The sequence below is a fragment of the Cetorhinus maximus genome, chromosome 7 (genome assembly GCF_964194155.1).
Source record: "Cetorhinus maximus chromosome 7, sCetMax3.hap1.1, whole genome shotgun sequence".
Taxonomy (NCBI): Eukaryota; Metazoa; Chordata; class Chondrichthyes; order Lamniformes; family Cetorhinidae; genus Cetorhinus; species Cetorhinus maximus.
In genome coordinates, this window is record NC_135885.1 from 85,443,476 (window position 1) to 85,457,072 (window position 13,597).

General features: G+C 42.5%; 1 protein-coding gene across 1 annotated transcript in view; it reads right to left on the reverse strand.

Annotated features, from left to right (window-relative positions):
* Positions 1-4,481: 4,481 nt before the first annotated feature.
* ccdc82 (coiled-coil domain containing 82) overlaps positions 4,482-13,597 on the reverse strand; it is a 105,774-nt gene continuing 96,658 nt past the window's right edge. The window contains exon 8 of the mRNA XM_078545812.1: positions 4,482-7,337. Within this exon, the coding sequence (XP_078401938.1) occupies positions 7,269-7,337 (69 nt within the window). The 3' untranslated portion in view covers positions 4,482-7,268. The remainder of the gene's footprint in view (positions 7,338-13,597) is intronic.

A 13,597-nucleotide genomic window follows, 5' to 3' on the forward strand; every position in this document is an offset into this window, starting at 1 on the left:
TATGGGGGCAGTTGGGTGGAGGGAAAAATGTGTTCAATTGTTCAGTTTGATTGTGTGTGTTTGTTGAATGTTCTCTGTGCAGTTAGTCAAGCCTGTGGGGGTGGTTATGGAGAAAGAGAAGTTGAAAATAAGCAGGTAGCTGCCAACATTAGAAAAAAAATTTGTAATGAAGCCCTGTTCACACATACAGTCTGGTGTATTTCATCTCTGCATAACTCTGAGGCATAAAACACAATATTTGACCATTGTTTCCAGGTGGACGGAAAATCAAAGTTCCTTGTTTTAATTGCTACTGTCGACTTCTGCCACAAAGTGCATGTGTGAGGCCAAAATCAAATCGAGTTTTGATCTCCTCATGATTATAGAACCTATTGATTCATTGTCTTGAATCACATATTGACACTTAACAAGCTACCAAGATACTGGAGAGCTCCAGGACCCACGGAACTGTACCGAGCAAGGAAACAACTTAGCTCCACTCCACACTTTCTGAGGGAAAGAAGGAAATAATGTTAACATTGACATTTTCTCGACCGCAGATGGATTATGACAGGATATAAATTGGGCTTGGGTGGTAGAGCAGAATGGCAATAACAAATCGGGAGTCCATTTTACATTCCACCAAATTTCTCCACCCTTGAAGTCAATGGAAAAGAAATATGGGTGGAGGGCAAAATAGGGTGCTGATTCACTTACCGCTCGTTAAGTACTCTTGCTAAAGACAGATTTATACCCCAATTCTTGCTTCTTCATCTATTAAAATAAATTTCAACAATTTCTTCAATGGATTAATCAGCCAGAATTTTATGTCTTGGGGGTGGGCACGCGCCTGACCCGAGCAGGCGTAAAATTGCGTGAGAAGACTTTGGGCGAGTGTCCTAATGTCATTTCGCACTTGGGTGATATTTTGCTCGGCGGGTGCACACAAAAGTTGGAAGAGCGCCCGATGACAAATAAGCTGGCAATTAAGCTCATTAACGGCCCAATTGTATGCGAGTTTTCGTGACCCGTCCAACCATACGGTTGGCGGACGGGCAAATCGGCCAGGCAGGCTTTATATTTTTGACCAAACCTCATCCAAGGGCGGGATGAAATCTCCATTAGGGTTTAAATTAAAAAGAAATATTTGGGGGCATTTTTTTAATGAGGTATGCTTTCAGGTGCTCGATTGTGCTTGCATGGACATTTTTTTGCAGCATTTTTGTGCTTTATTTTATTATTTGGAGGTCTGCAGCTCCCTGAGGCAGCTGCCTGCCTTCAGGGAGCTCAGAGGAAGCGCTCACCAGCACCAGTGGTGACGTCGGCACCCGCCCTCTTCCTGGTCCCGACGGCAGTGCTGAACCTTCCTCCGGGTGTGTTTCACGCTGGCTGGCCGCTAATTGTCCAGCCAGTGTGAAATCACGCATTTCACATCGGCTTCCGTGCCCACCAAGCATGTGCCTGACGAACATAAGATTCAGGCCCTTGTATTAGAAAGGTAAATGTCTGAATTGAATTCCATTGAGCTGGAAAGGATTGACAATAAATCTGTTCAACATATTCAAAAAAAAAGGCAAAAGGATGTCTACCATCTTATCTCAATATTTTATGTGAGAATTTTGCAATAATTATGTGAAACAAAGCAAAATGAAACTAAATATTTATTTGCAAGAATTTGAACATTTTAAGTTTTTAATAATAGTATGTTCTGGGACCGTGGGGGGTTCTTGCATAATTCTTCAAGTATATTCACATCAAATCTCGAACTCTCATTCTTCTCTGTTATTATGATGTTTCTTGCACCAATGATTGTCCCATTGGGATCACTGAGGTATTACAGTCTCCATCTCTCGCTGACACAAGGGGCCAGATTTTATGTACTCCACGAGGCGTGTTTTTGGTGGGGGGGCGGGCCACGTAAAATAGGGCAGATGCTAATCCCACCACCTTACCGCCCACCCTGGAGCTCACCCCCTTAATATTTATTTAAATATGGTGGATGCCAAAATCGGCAGCTCATCCACCATATTTAAACAAATAATCAAGGGTCAATTGAGCTCATTAATAAGCCAATTGACATTGAGAATACTCTGCCCATGCCACGGTACCTTGCTCTGGGATCCATGGACCTACTTCTTGGGTCTAGTTGCAGTCCCAGCAGTGCCCACTAATGTGCTCTTGGTGCTACTGGGTCTGCTGGCCAATCCAATTGACTGGCAGCTCCTGAGGGTGGGACTTTCTCTCCAGTGAGGGATAGAAGTCCCACCTGCTGCCTATTTAGCCTGCCCGCAATTGGGGGTCGGGCTGGCGACCAGCCTCACACTGAATCTGCTTCCGGGGTGGGGAGGAACCATCCACCTGCCACCCCTGCCCAACATCCCATAATATGCTGCCTAGGGTTAGGGGGGAATTTTAACCTCAAAAAACAGGCAGATTTGGTCAGATGAGGGGTTAAAGTGTTAAAAACATGAATCCCGACTCATGCTTGCCTCCAACCCATCCATGTTTGGTATTAATGAAGGTGCAAGAGTGAGCCGGCGATCAGCCCAAAGAGGCAGGCTGGCATTTTGAATCTCATAATGAGTCTGTAGGAATCTTTGTTATCCCCCATTTGAAATTTAAACACTGGCCAGCAGCATTTCCTGTGCCTTGGGGGACCCGGGAGCTAAACGCAGGCAAGGACTGCCTGGTCCAAAAGCTGACTCCTTTACCCACTGGATCCAAAGTGCCCACCTGGACAAGCCCCACCCACCTTTCCAATCAGGGATCAAAATTGTTTTTTTTTAAAAGGGCTCTTTTTGAGATTTTCTCAAGGGCTACTTTTTGATTTTTTTCAAGGGGGGGGCACCAAAATAACCCCAGCATTTCAACATTTCTGCCTTTTGTGTAATACAGGATGAAATCCATACTGACAACAGAACATAACCTTGTTGGATTATGTACATTATAGGCGGAGAAACTACAGTAAAGGAGCAAGGTCTCATCACCCACGAGTTTGGGTTGCCTGCCATCTAAAATGTCAACACCTAAATACAATTCCCAATTTACAATAGCTAAGACTGCTTCCCCACCCACCATGGGATTACAGGGAAATTAAAATGGGACAACACGCCTCTCCACTGACTACTGCCCTTGAAGACATCTTCAATTGTGAAAAGTGCAGGGTCTCTCTCTTTTCTCCTGCAAATTCTGACAACACAATATCAGCTTTAACTTCCTTAGACCTAGCTAATCCAAGGCGACATTCAACATGTCTTCAACCTCTTGCTACTAAACAGGTCCTCCAATCAAACTCTGCATTGTTTTCCTGCTCTCAACAAGACGCATGTGCCTGCAAACATTCAGCCCCGATCCATGGAGGAGCCATTACGTAAAGTAATATTGTACGGAGGCAACTTTTCCTGAACTTTTTGCCCCTGTCTTTGCTTCTTCGTGGACTACTTGTGACATTGCGATGAAGAATTCGCTCACTGCACCTCTGTATTTTGAACCCTGCATCCTATCTGCCCCAAACCTTTCCTCCAAGGCCTCTGATCACCGCTCCAATTATTGCCCTCCGGACTGGGATCCGGTCACCCTTCCTGGAAACCTGGGAATCCAGGATCACGGCCCCCCACCCCAGATCCAGCAGCCTTATCCCTGGATCACCTCCTCCAGGGCGTGGATCTATCTTGTCCTGTGAGCTCCAAAAGAAATGTTCCCCACCCAACTGGAAGCTAAACCTGGCGATCAGCCTAGTTTCTGGGTGGGGAACTGTTCAGTGACAGCACATGCATGCTGGGTTCCAGGTTCCCCATGCCTTACTGACAACCCCTCCACTTCCAGCGGGTCAGCTAAGTTAGAATCTAGCCCAAGATGTATAATACTGTCTGTTACACAGGCAGTATAACACCATCATTGTTCTATTTTATTCAGCATCAAGCTTGTTGCTAAGGTTGAGCAGCATGCAGGCCCATTCAACCTGCAATTTCTTCCCCAAGTCCTATAGTGATCTGAAAATTAGTGTGGGAAAAGAACAATGTACACAGCAATCTGAATATGTAAGACAGCCTGTGGTGCAAAGCAATCCAAAATTACAAAGTTTAGATAACTTTCAATCAAATTTTTAACCAAAGTATCTGGTAGTTACTCCGAGAATTCAACATTTCTAAGTCCTCGACAACTGTCACTGAGATTTCAGTAAAATACAATTGCGGGCATGTGAAAATTTAAGTCTAAGTCTATTGTAGATATTGTCCTAACAAACTCAGGCTGACTGGAAACCATTTGAGCTGTACAATACTAGGGCAAAGTCCTATTGGTTACGTATTTGCCACTGATGAGTGATAGTGTGAGCAATTTACGAGATGAATTAAATGCGTCATAAGAGTATCACACAATACAACGAATAAGCTTAAGTGCACTCTTTTCCTGTAACATACCATTGAGGTGTCAAAGAAGTGGCCATGCACCATATGTGCTCTGTAATACTCTTGCTAGCAGCCCCATAGAGTCCCAGTGACTCATTTTCTATTTGCACTTTTATTTTGTATGCTGATGAGCTTGTCTGTTAAAGTTTTAAAATTCAACACAAAAGAAGCATACTAAACAAATCAACCAACAGCACGAAAATACACTTAGAGGATGTTGCTCAATGTGCACAAATACAATGTTCAAAATCAAGGTAAAGAAGACAGGAAACAACTAGCAGTTTCAAAAGGCAACCATAAAATCGAGCAATGTTTGCTAATTTGTATACTATACCACAAATATTGGCAAACTGTGCAAATTAGTCTTGTGAATTACTCAAAAATTCCAAGAAAATAAAAATTACAATGTGCAATAAGGAGCATAAATGCTATTGAGACTTTTAACAACAAAAATAATCATTTTTCTTACAATAATTTTTCATACCATTGATATTCCTTGAATTCAGTACTTTGAATTATAAACAGCCAAGTGGTCCAGCACAACAATGGTTTCAGCACCTCTACGGTTCTGGCTCCAGAACACAAATTATTCTTGGCAACAGACTTCAGTTGAACAAAAACAGGCTGATAAAATGGGCAGATATCTTGCAGATGAAAAAATCTAAATGCAGAGGACTATGAAATGACACATTTTGGTGGGAAGTATAAGAAGAGACAATATGAACTTAATGTACAATTTTTTGAAGGGGGGTTGCAGAATGAAGAATCGTAGGGGTGTATGTACACACAACCTTGTAAGTGGTGGGACAAGTTGAGAAGGTTGTTGGGGGAGGATGCGAGATCCTTGGATTTATGGGTGGAGGCATAGATTATAGGAGGGAAGTTATACAAAATCGTTGTAAAACACTGGTTAGGCACAGCTGGATTGTGATGTTTAGCTTTGGGCACCATGCTTTGGGGTGATGTTGGGACCTAGGAGAAGTACAGAGGAGACTTGTTGGAGTGGTACCAGGGATGAGGGATTGTATTTATGGAGGGACTGGAGAGACTGGGGCTGCTCTCCTCACAACAAAAAGGGTTGGCGGAGTGAGAGGGTTGGATGGAGATTTCATGGAGATATTCAGAATTGTGAGTGGGCTTTTGCAGAGACTGTTTCCAGTGTCTGATGGTCCAAAAGAACCAGAAACAAAATGGAGACTTATGCATGAGTTGCTGTGATCTGGAACAAATGACCCGAAAGGATGGTGGTGGTGGAAGCAGATTCGATAGTAATTTTCAATTCTGGAAGGTTGAAGTTGCTCATGAATTTTCCATACTAGCGCAATGATGAGAAACCACTGAGAACGTGGATTTCTCGCCTCCAGCAGGAAATCCTGAAAAGTGCATTGCCGGCTTGTAGCCGCCTCATTGGACTCACAAGGTGCCAAAGGTCAGTACCGATGCCATTGCAGCCTGCTTCCCAACCAGCTCAATGGCAATGGCTATCATCAAGAACAAATACAGAATGAAAAAGCTGCTTAAGCTCTCTCTATAAAAAGCTGTTTCACACACCATCTTTTTACAGCCTTCACCTCCAAACAGGTGAACAGAGCGCTGAGAGCCACCAAATCAGGGAAGTCCACTGGCACTGGTGGCGTCCATACAGAATTATTCAAGAACCAAGGCCCGAAAAGAACATATGTGGCTTGCTAAGCTTGCCTCCAACATCCTTTACACTGGGATAATCCCAGAAGTCAGGTCCTGTTTCCAAGTCATTGCCATCCTAAAGCCAGGAAAACAACCTCACGATCCAAAAAACTACTGTCTTATCATCCTTCTTTCTATGGCTTACGAAGCGGTCGAATGGTTCATCCTTAACTTGATAAAACCAGTTTAAGAAGCGCCCCCACCCCCCAACCCAAACAAGCAGGCAGGCTTCAGAGAAGGAAGAGGCTACTCTGACCAGGTCCATACGCTTACTATGAACATGAAACAGAATTCCAGAAGCCTGGAAACTGAGGACTGGGGCTGCCTTCACAGACTTATCATTGGAATACAACACTGTCTTGTATGGATGCCTGCTACTTCAGCTTTTATAATCCCTGTAGAGATCGATAACTTTAAAAAGAGATATGAATTCCTAATGACCAACTCAAAGGATTACGCATCAAGATTTCATGTCTCAAGGTTACCAACTAAGCTGGCAAGAAGTAATGTTTCCCAGGCTCTGTCCAAGTTCTGGAAGGTACAGGGGACAGGTTGCCCTGTGAACAAAATGTTTCCTTATCAGTGGAGAAATTACAGATATTCACTCTACATCTCTCTCCATTAACACAGCTACCTCCAAAGTAAGAAAATATCCTAAGAGCTGGATTATATATCATACCTTATATAGGCTGTAACCCACAAATGACAGGAGGTTTCCAATTTTTGGTTGCTCACTGGTTATGGTTTTTTTATTAACCTATGTTGATGTAGTTCAGTAATTTCAAATGAATATGAAAGATCTGATTGCCAAAATATATTCTGTGTTTGAAGAGTATAACACATTCCATACCAATTCTCTTCAACCATATCCTTCGCATCGTCAAATCAGTTTATGGTCGACATGTGATATTTTAAAAAACAGGTTTCTGTAATAAAAATTGGCAGCTTGGAATCACTGGTTGTAGGGTGGGGTGAGGGCGGTGCCTGTTTCATAACCAGACAATTGTGAAGTTTGTCCCACTGTTGACCTTTAATATTGGCCAATCAGTGTAGCTTTTAGGGTAGTGATAGGGCAGCCTGCAGCCCAGATTGTTTCAAACTCCAAAAGAGAAAGAGGAGGGAGGTGCTGGAATGTACAGTTGATAAAATACAATGACATCCTTTTTTTCTTCCTTCTGTCTGCCTCTTAGTGGCTTATTCAAGAAGCTTCTCTTCACAGAAATAGTCTGCATCATTCAGAATTGTTTCAAGACGTGTATATTGCTGCAGGGCAAGAAAGAAACAAAACAAAAGCTTTGTTAATATATGTTTTACATTCAAAGTAGAGGAAAAACATGACTAATAAAGCAGATCATTGCATACAGACTGATGCCTGCCCTGGTTAGCTTCACTGAACAACTAAGCAACTAATTGGTCCGAGAACCAATCATGCATTCACAGTATTAAGTTACCACCTGCTAGCACAGACACAGTTGCTAGTCAGAAAGACATGCAAGTAACACACACAAATGGAACCAATTACACAGCCCTGACTAAAACAGTCAGTGTCGATTTAACATTGTCACGGGGGTTGGGTTTAGATGAGGACATTTCAGTCATTCCCTGCATTCAACAGTAGCTTTATCCATCTTGTATAGCTCAAGCACAAAGGTGACTGCTGAAGATTTTCTCTACAAAGGTAGTCAGGGCAAAACTAAGCTAGAGAGTGAGCAAAGCTGGTGGGCAGGAATACAAATCAATCATAATACTGTACAGCACTAAATGATACCCTGATTAAAATTAATGAACTAGGAAAAGACAGTTAAATTTTTTAAAGACAGAGGATATAAAGAGGAGCTTCTACATTTTCATCCAGCCAAAAGGGTAGGTAGGTAACAGACTCCAAATTTTCCAGCATTGACACTTTAAACAGCTGTTAAGGAAATGCTCAAGATGGCTCAGGGTGATTGGATCACGGATTTCCCCTCATTCCCTGTGGGGAAGTGTCTGGCCCCAACTTGGCATATTTCCTAATGGCAGAGTTGAAATAAGAAACATGATGAACTGTAAGTCAAGCCCACATCCGATCAGTCTCTAGCATAAGGTGGTAGAGCACTGACATACTAAATACCTTTCTGGTATTAGGACTGACTTTAAGGATCAGGTGTCAGAGTGAATTAGCACGTTCTTTATTTCTTCTAAAATTCCCTGATAATCTAATGGATAAAGCCCGCATCCAGTGTAGCAAAGAGCCATATTGACCTCATTGGTCTCATTTCTTAAATTCCGGTTTCTGCTGATACCTGAAAGCCAGCATATAGTAGAGTAATAAAATAAAAGCAAAATACCAGGGATCTGAAATAAAACCAGAAAGTCCTGGAAAAACTCAGCAGGTCTGGCAGCATATCTGGAGAGAGAAACGGAGTTAACATTTTGAGTCCAATGTGAGTCTTCTTCAGAACGGAGGAATTGAGAACAGTTTCAAAGAAGAATCACATTGTACTCAAAATGTTAACTCTGTGTCTCTCTGCACAGATGCTGCCAGACCTGCTGAGTTTTTTTTCCCCCAAGCGCTTTCTGTTTTTATTACAGTAGAGCATTTTCTCTCTCAGAAGGCACCAGGTCTTGCTGGAGTACATGGCACTGACCACTCTCTGGTAGCCTGTCGAAGGGCCTGTTCTCAGACAGTGGGTTTTGGCAGATTAATTCACAATTGGGAGCACCATAATTGAGCACAATTCTGTTATCTGGTGTGTTATATTCCCTGTAGAGATCGATAGCTTTAAAAAGAGATATGAATTCCCAATGACCAACTCAAAGGATCAAGCGTCAAGATTTCATGTTTTAAGACTTTTACTCTAACAAAAAATACTAAAATCAACAAATCGGCTAAACATTACTTAGTGGGCAACTAATACACTGAACTGTTATATCAAAACATGTAGGTTTGCTATTCTTAAATTTAGTTCTAACCATAAAATATGACAAATGTTTGGCTTTCAGTATGTGCCCATATTTTAAAAATCTAGTACTGTCTAATCTGCCTATATCTGGGCTAGTACCTTAATATTTTTGGATACCTTGATCAGTGAGGCAGGAGTCTCATTGTTACCTGATTTGTTCACCAAACACCCCTGTGCTATATTGGATCCCAGTGCAACCAGGCCTCAGGGTTAAAATTCTCATCCTTGTTTTCAAATCCCTTCATGGCCTCACCCCTCCCTATCTTTGTAACCTCCTCCAGCCTGACACTTGGAGATCCCAGCACTCCTCTAATCTTGACCACTTGTGTATCACTCGATCATTGCCTAGGCTCTAAGCTCTGGGATTTACTCTCTAAACCTCTCTACCTCTCTGTAAAATGTCTGACTAAGATTTTTGCCACTGCCCGAATATCTCCTAACATGGCTTGGTGTCAAATTTTGTTTGGTAATACTCCTGTGATGTGCCTAAATGCAATTTGTTATTGATCTTGTTGTATAATCGCCTGAATGTCTCTGGTCATATAAGCCTGTAGACTAGACTGCTTACTCCCAAAACCTGATAATATTCCTCTCGGACGCAGAGTTTCTCCCTTCCTGCAGAAGTAAAACACACGTGGGAGAGAAGCAAGAGAGCTTTTTACTGTGTAGTTCTTTGTTTCCGAGCAATTCTTGTGCCCTGTGAGTCATCTGTATTCATATTTTAAAAACCTGGAAAGGCCAAGTATGTTGCCTGTGCCTTTCTTACTGCTGGTTTGAATTATATTCCACAACCATAGGAGTCATTATCATTCCTGATGCATGTTAAGAATTTGGATTGGGATTTTTAAGAATTGGGAATTAAGAATGATCAAAACTGACAGCGCTCGCTGTCATTACAACTGTGAAACTGACAGCAACTTCTGGCATCTGCACATGCGCAGTTAAACATGGAAATCCAGAGATTTCTCAGCGATTCCCTGCTCCTCAATTGGGTGCATTTTTAACAGCATACTAAGTTCATAATTATTCCTAAACAACCTCTCTGGTCCTAAAACACTAATTTAACATTTGTGGAATGTCAAATTTCCATAATTATGATACATAAATTCCACTGATTGTTAAAAGAATACATTTTTAAAATTGGTTTATGATATTTCAACTTGTACCCTATTTCATCCTCTGCAAAATGATTAAAAATTGAAGGACAGTCAGAGCTTTGAACTTGCTGGTTTGCTGCAATGTGATTGGCTGCTTGGTCTGCTTGATGATATCACTGCTGTTGGATGCTGGAGATCCCCTGGAGCTGTCGTCAAAATGAGATTAACACTGCAACATTGAAATCCATGCCACAGAGATTGGCAGATCTTTGTGGGCAGTTTTCTTCGAGGTCAGCAATGAGTATTGTCACTGGCCTCAAAATTCAGGAAAGGATATTGATTCTTTACTGTGGTGGTAGATCAAAATGCAAAGGTAGGTTTAGTCTGAACTCAGTGTGGTATTGAACAGAAGCAAACTCATACACAACTCTGTATTCATACTGATTGTACAGAAATGCAAAGTGTTATATGGTCAGTCCATCTACGTTTCACACTCCTCAACCATTGAGCTCTGGTGATTGCCTTCCTCCCAAACGGTAGGCATTCTGACAACATCAGAAGGAAGTTTAACCTGTACGAACCAAGGTTTTTATTATAACAATAAGCCCTTTCCACAGACTATTTTATTCAATATTGTACTGCAATTTAACCATTAAGAAACAAAGAAGAAAGAACTTGCATTTGTATTCAGCCTTTCATGTCCTTCAGATATCCAAAGTGTTTCACAGCCCATAAATTATTGGCAATTGTATGAAAATGCGGTAGCAGACTTGAACACAGCAAGGTTTCACAAGCTGCAGTGTTTTGGTGTTAATGGCTGAAAGTTGAACCTTAGCAAAGATATCAAGGGAACACCCTGCTGTAAGTATGTAAAGGGATCTTTTACATCATCCTAAATAGGCAGATAGGCCTTTGTTTAGCATCTTGTTTAAAAGCCTCAGATAATATACTAAAATGAGTCACTGAGCTGTGGCTCAGCAGTGACACTCTTGCCTGTAAGTCGGAAAGTAGTGGGTTCAAGTGTCACTTCCAACACTTGTGCATTTTATCTAGCTGGCATTTCAATGCAGTACTGAGGAGCCTTTCGAATGAGATATTAAACTCAATGATGCTTCATTTGTCCCCTCTGATGCACACGAAAGATCCCTTGGCATAATTCAAGAAGAGCAGGGAGCTCTCCCAGTGTCCTGGAGCAATAGTTATCCCTCAAGCAATATCATTTTAAACAGATTATCTGGGATTTTGCTGTGTGCAAATTGGCTACTCATTTTCCTACATTGCAGCAGTAACTTCATTTCAAAAGTACTTAATTGGCTGTAAAGTGCTGGAAGTTATTACAAATGCAAGCTCTTTCTTACAACGAAATGATTTTCAAACCCAGACTATGGTACACCGATACATACCTAACCGTTATAAACTCAGTTAATTTTCCTGGCCAGTAAATATCCTAAATGACACAGCACTGAGGAAAACAGACCAGGACGGTTCCCAGGTTTGACATCTAGTTTATGTTGAATTAGCTGATCATCTTGTGTCGGGAAAGAGTTCGCTGAATTGCTACTCAGTGTCCCTCCTGTCACTGTTGTCATGAACGAGCTGTGATGCACCACCTGACATTCACGGTCAAGTGCAGTGATAAAGAACAGCTACTGATTGAGGTCTGTAGGTATAAGTGAAGCTGCAGCCTTCAACAAGTCAATGCTTTTAGGAGAGGTGGGAAACAAGATTAATAAAGAAATATAGGGTAGGTTTTTCTGGTCGGCGAACGGGTGCAGGGCCCGATGTCACCCCGCATCATTTAGATTGTCAGTTTGGCGGGCGCACAGCCGATCAACGGCCTATTAAGGCCATTAAAAAAAAACAATTAATGTGATTGATGGACCTGCCTGTCCAACCTTAAGGTTGGTGGGCAGGCCAGGAGTCCAGGCGGGCCTCAAAAAAAGCATGAAACCTCATCCACGGGCGGGCTGAGGTTTCATGAGGGTCTTTAAATTTTTACGAAAGGTTTCAATAAAAGTTATGGACATGTCCCAACTCATGTAACAGTGTCACATGAGGGGACATGGCAGGGAAATTTTTCATCCTCTTTATTTCAAAGTTTTACATTGGAGACGATCTCCCTAAGGCAGCACTTTGCCTCAGGGAGATATGTGCACACTTATGTGCGCATGCGCAAAAGAGCGCACTCCAGGCTGAGGGAATCACCCCACCCCCCCGCCCGCACAGGGAGTGCTTAGCGCTTCCTGGCACACGTCACACTCGGCAGGCCTTAACTGGCCCGCCCACGTAAAATAGCTGCGCGCACCCGACCAGGGGCGCCGATCGGAGGCCCGCCCGCTAGCACCTGCTCCCGCTCTTCCGCTCTAAGGGGGGGGGGGGGGGGCGGGGAATGTTGGCCATAGAGACCGATTTTGATTTCAGACAGGTGGCGCAATTACACTGCCTGCTCAATGTCTTCGCCAAGAGGTTGAAGCCATTTTGAAGGCCAGGATTCATTTGGATAAAAGTGGCGAACTACAAGCGCCAAACTAGGCAGCTTTTCAATCAGGGAGGGAGGGCAGGAATTCCAGTGGTTCATCTACAGGTCAAGGCTAAAAGTTCCACGTTAGGCGGAGAGGCACAGGGTGCACATATGGGTCAGCATCAGGTTAGGTGATTGTTGTGGGCAACAAGGAGTATTCATGCACAAAGCTTTCACCCTATTGCTCCCAGAGTTCCTTGCAGCTGTTCTTTTAAAGATAGCTGGTTTGGCCACTTACTGCCCCTTCGTACATTAAAATATCAGGGTCCCACAACTGGCATTCAACTCCAATTAAAGAGGAAATTTCCACCTGATACAGGCAAGTTGGAAATAGCTGTGGCTGTATCTGGGGTATGTGGGCAATAACTGCTGTACTGCCATTTTCAGTCTGCTATCACCCTCTTCTCACTGGGTAGAGACCCATTAGCTCCATAGCATCATGGAGCTCTCATTGGCAGGGCAACTTTTCACCTTTACTTGGTAAATGAATAAATGACAGAGTTACAAGGAACTCCAGACTGTTAATGGTCTTATATAAATATAAAACAGAATCAAGCTGCTTCAAAGTTATGGCATTATTGAACTTTACAAGACTTATGCCTTGTAAACCTTTACAAGGCTATGTTTTGAAATGTACCTTTAACTCAAGAGTAAAATAGATAAGGCTGTAAGTAGGAGCAGAAGTAGACCATTCGGCCCATCGAGTCTGTTCTGTCATTCAATGAGATCGTGGCTCATCTGATAATCCTCAATTCCACTTTCCTGCCTTTTCCCCATAATCCTTGATTCCCTTACTGATTAAAAATCTGTCTATAAAATAATTCCAAATAAACACCTCAGCTCACATGTGATCCAGTTGTCATGGGGAAATAAACTAAAATAGAAAACCATTGAAGTGGGGTGGCAGTTTTAACACCTTTTCACACCATCTCACAAAAAAAAGGAGAGCTGCTGTTTGAGGCG